The following is a 4,309-nucleotide window of genomic DNA, read 5'->3' as shown; positions in this document are numbered from 1 at the left end:
TTTTTTTTTTTTTTTTTTTTTTTTTTTTTTTTTGTGAGTTTCGGGAATATCCCCATTAATAGGTCCGATATCATATGTTTTTTCACATCCCAAAGTGATTCATTAGAACAAAACATAATATTGGTATTATTTATGATAATTTAAGCCTTATCTAATTTATCTAAATATAATTACTCATAAAAGTATTTATCGATAATAAATACTTATATATATATGGTAGATAAAAGAGGGTATCCTTTTCAATTTGGGGTTTGTCTGAAAATTTTGGCTGTAATAAATTATGTTCCTCTCATACTGTTCAACTAAGTAACAAAATAATCTATTCTGATAATCTGAACTCTTCCTGGTCTAGTAATCCTGAAATTTGTTAATTAGACATTAAGAGCCCTGCATTTCAAACAAAGGATGCAAGATTGAGTCACTGGAAGCTTTAGATTTAAACGTTTTCTTTAACGTGAATTTACGTCAAAATCGTACCTCAACTCGACTGCATGAGCAGTCTTGTAGCAGCCGAAACAGCCAAACAAAACAGCACTTTAAGAATCACTGGTAAAGTGAACGTGAAAAGGTCAGCCATAGGGTTTGGTCGGAAAACTTCATATTGAAGTGATTAGTGACAAACTTTGTCTTACATAACCAAAAAATACAATAACGGATAAATTTTAGCAGCAAATAATGTCAATATCAAGGGCAGGAGTTTAAATTTAATCCTATTCATGAGTAAAGTTCAAACTTCAACATTTCAGACCTACCAGAAAGAAGAACATAAATTTTTAATTCGCTTGTTAGGAAGACCATAAAATGACCCTAAATTCTTCTATGGTTACTTGGAAGGTATGCAATTTGCGAGATATAATAGAGAGATATGCACCTTGCTAGATATTAAAAGGGCTGCCGCACTAATCAACCTGCAGTATCCAAATCAACCTCTGCATCTATCTCGCCATCGATCATACCCGGCTCTACCTCGGCATCGGCCTCCAACTGGCCTGCCTCTTGACCAATATCGGTGTCGGAGCTTTGTTTATTTTCTTCTGGAGTTGGAGTACCGCCTTGAGATACACTGCCAGCAGCAACGGTTGTATCGGCATCCATCGCCACTGATGGTCCATCAGGGTCACTTCTGGTTCCTTCACCATCATTCTCACTAGCTGGTGTTGCCATCTTTTGCCAAAATCCATTGATGAAAAATGTTAAAACAAAATAGAAAATAATAACAACTTCTACAGAAAACATCAACACTATCAGAAAACTGAAATCCACAAGAAATCCACAAGAAACACAATCATTAGTGACGAAACCATGACGCATCTATTCACTATTTCGCTTTTCTCATTGTTATTGGACGAAAAACCTCTCGGCGTTCATAGTGCACATTGCTCTTCCTAATGACACAATGATCTTTATGGATTATCCTTACAACAAAGAAAATATGTTATATGGTCTACATCAACAAGGCACTCCTCTAAGCTATATGGTTCAGGTGCGTCCATCGCGTCTTCAAAGACGAGGTTGAGGATTTTACTCCTTTATTTAACACCTTATTTATCTAGCCCTCTCGTCATATAATTTTTTTAGATACGAGACAAATTTCATTGGTGAATGAAATAAAGGGAGTTTTCCAATGGGAAATTAATGTTGAAAGAATATAGTCAGGTGTTAATACAAAGAATACAGAAAGAATCAAATCCAAGAAACTATCAAAGGCCCCAAAGATTCTATCATTTCTTTCACACCATAAGTTTTTCATCAACATACATCACCTCAGAAGGGCCTGTACCCCGATATGTAGGACTAAAATGAAATTATTTTATTTCTACCTGATTTTCTTCAGCTTGACGCACGGCCCCTTTCGTTTCTTCCTTCTTAGCACGTTTAGATCTCTCATTTGGTTTAGCTTGGTATTTGGATCGTACATCAGGTGGCAGGAGTTCCAAAGGCACGACTCCTTCAATGCCATGGTCGGTGAACTGTAATTCCACGTTAAATATTCTGTATCAAATTTTCTTCATTACATAAAATGCTAGCAATTTTTGTGCAATTTAAAGCATACTCGAGAAAATCCTTCCAAGTCCTGCCGAGCTGAAAATCGAAGGCCTTTCCAGCAATAAACCTGAGTTAGGAAGAAACATCTTAAGGATCAGTTATACAATTGGTCGAGTTGGTATCTTAAGCAGAATAAACAAAATCTTGGCACTTCTTTAACTTTTTGAAACGAATAAACACAGTAAACGTACCAGTACACAAGATAAAAGCTAAGAAACTGAGGCTGAGAGGTCCAGACAATCCAACAAGGAAGAACGGTTTTAAAGCAGAACAGATGCATGCCCCTGGAGCACATTTGGGATGACATTCTCAAAATTGTTTTGAAAATCTCTGTCCTATGATCGTATATTCTACTCGAATCACCAATACAATTTCTGTACAAAGTTTTAGCATCTTTATGGTGTTCATCCAAAGTTCACTTTCTTCTTCATTTTAGCCTTCCCTCTGTATTTTATATTTTAAATGAAAACCGTTCTTCCTTGTCTTTTTATCTCTAACACCCACCTACCCTAAGAAATTCAATCAGCTGCGCAAGATAATGACTTTACTATTATTTTTCTTTTTCTGATAAAACTCTGAAGTTACACTAAAATTTCTATAGCGGCCCAGGCCCAGACCCACCGCTGACAGATATTGTCCTCTTTGGATTTTCCAAAGTTTTCCCTAAAGGTCTTTAAAACGCGCCTACTAGGGAGAGGTTTTCATGCCCTTATAAAGGGTGTTTCGTTCTCCTTCCCAACCGATGTGGGATCTCACAATCCACCCCCTTTAGGGCCCCAGCGTCCTTGTTGGCACTCATTCCTTTCTCCAATCGATGTGGGACCACACAAAATCCACCCCCCTTCGGGGCCCAGCATCCTTACTAGCACACTGCCTCGTGTCTACCCCATTTCGGGGAACACCTCCTTGTTGGCACATCGCTTGGTGTCTAGCTCTGATAACATTTGTAACGGCCCAAACCCACCGCTAGCAAATATTGTCCTCTTTGGGTTTTCCCTTTCGGGCTTCCCCTCAAGGTTTTTAAAATACGTAAAGGGTGTTTCGTTCTCCTCCCCAACCGATATGAGATCTCACAATTTTATTGAGGGAAAAAAATGTGTGGCATACAAAACTATAAAAGCAAACCAAAAGGTAACAAATTTAATAGTATGGACCAAAACTTACTCGGTTACTTTTATGATGGTATTCCGCTTCAATTCCAGCAGACTCGTCCATCTGTAACACAGAAAGAATGAAGTTCAGCCTATTAGGAGCAATATAAATATACTTATATTCATATACGTACATATATGTGTATATACATATACAGCTTTTTGCCACAGAAAAAGGCAAATTGAAACTAATATCAATATAATTTTATTTCAAAATATAAGGAGCAAATGGGTAACAATAGTTCATTCAGCTCAGGTAAAACAATGTTCTTAATATGCTTACATCCTCTGCCAAGGGTTTCCAATACTCAGAAATTGCAGGAGTGCGGACACGTTGAGGATCAGTCAAAGCATTCTGAGGGAATAAAAAATGATGTCAGTATTCATACTCTATAGATACGTGAAGTGAATGGCCTTGTAAATCTTTTGACCAGACCACAATTTACGTTTATTATAACTAAATTAGAAAAGTAATTTTGTGCTCATTTATTGTTAGAGTTCTTATGTTAGTATAATTGTAAAAATATTAGTTGTGTTGTCCTTTATTGTCTTTTTACCCCCCTCCTTAAGTTGATCGTGTACGCTTGTATGTATATATCTCTTTAGTGGATAGAATAGAAATAATGATTCCCTCAAACCTTTAGCATTAACCTAATTAATCTTTATAATTCCCCAGGTGCAGACTTAGATTTTGAAAATTAAGGCTTAATATTTGGACAAAAGAACCTCTTCCTTTGATAGCTAATTACGTTAAATTATGGAGAATTTTCCTCAAATAAAAAACAAACGCTTGAACAAAATCATTTTAGTAAATATTAATTCCAAGCAATAATAACCGACGGTAACTGATAACTGCTCACCGGATTCTGATCAGCCCACTTCCACAATTGAGAGAGTTCTTTGTTCCCTAATCTCCACCTTGGCCTACTGAAAAAAGTTTTAAGGCAAAACGATGAGTAACAGAGATAGGCATGAAAATCATTTTAAACAGGAAACAGAATGGGCCCGGAGGAGGAAGAAGGGGGGAAGCCAAAAGTGGAAAGAACAAAAAAAAAAAAAAAAAAAAAAAAAAAAAAAAAAAAAAAAAAAAAAAAAAAAAAAAAAAAAAAAAA

General features: G+C 36.2%; 1 protein-coding gene across 2 annotated transcripts in view; it reads right to left on the bottom strand.

Annotated features, from left to right (window-relative positions):
* Positions 1-256: 256 nt before the first annotated feature.
* The window catches only part of LOC111466514 (THO complex subunit 1), a 13,198-nt gene continuing 9,145 nt past the window's right edge, over positions 257-4,309 (bottom strand). Inside the window, exons 16-23 of one of the 2 annotated variants that reach the window (XM_023111194.1) lie at positions 4,058-4,124; positions 3,481-3,552; positions 3,211-3,261; positions 2,054-2,113; positions 1,821-1,970; positions 872-1,164; positions 478-546; positions 257-387 (exon numbers count right to left, since the gene is read on the bottom strand). In XM_023111194.1, the coding sequence (XP_022966962.1) occupies positions 904-1,164; positions 1,821-1,970; positions 2,054-2,113; positions 3,211-3,261; positions 3,481-3,552; positions 4,058-4,124 (661 nt within the window). In that variant the 3' untranslated portion in view covers positions 257-387; positions 478-546; positions 872-903. The remainder of the gene's footprint in view (positions 388-477; positions 547-871; positions 1,165-1,820; positions 1,971-2,053; positions 2,114-3,210; positions 3,262-3,480; positions 3,553-4,057; positions 4,125-4,309) is intronic. The other variant, XM_023111193.1, reaches the window with a different exon arrangement.

The sequence above is a fragment of the Cucurbita maxima genome, unplaced genomic scaffold, assembly GCF_002738345.1.
Source record: "Cucurbita maxima cultivar Rimu unplaced genomic scaffold, Cmax_1.0 Cma_Scf00031, whole genome shotgun sequence".
Classification (NCBI taxonomy): domain Eukaryota; kingdom Viridiplantae; phylum Streptophyta; class Magnoliopsida; order Cucurbitales; family Cucurbitaceae; genus Cucurbita; species Cucurbita maxima.
This window is presented reverse-complemented; position numbering and strand designations above follow the sequence as displayed.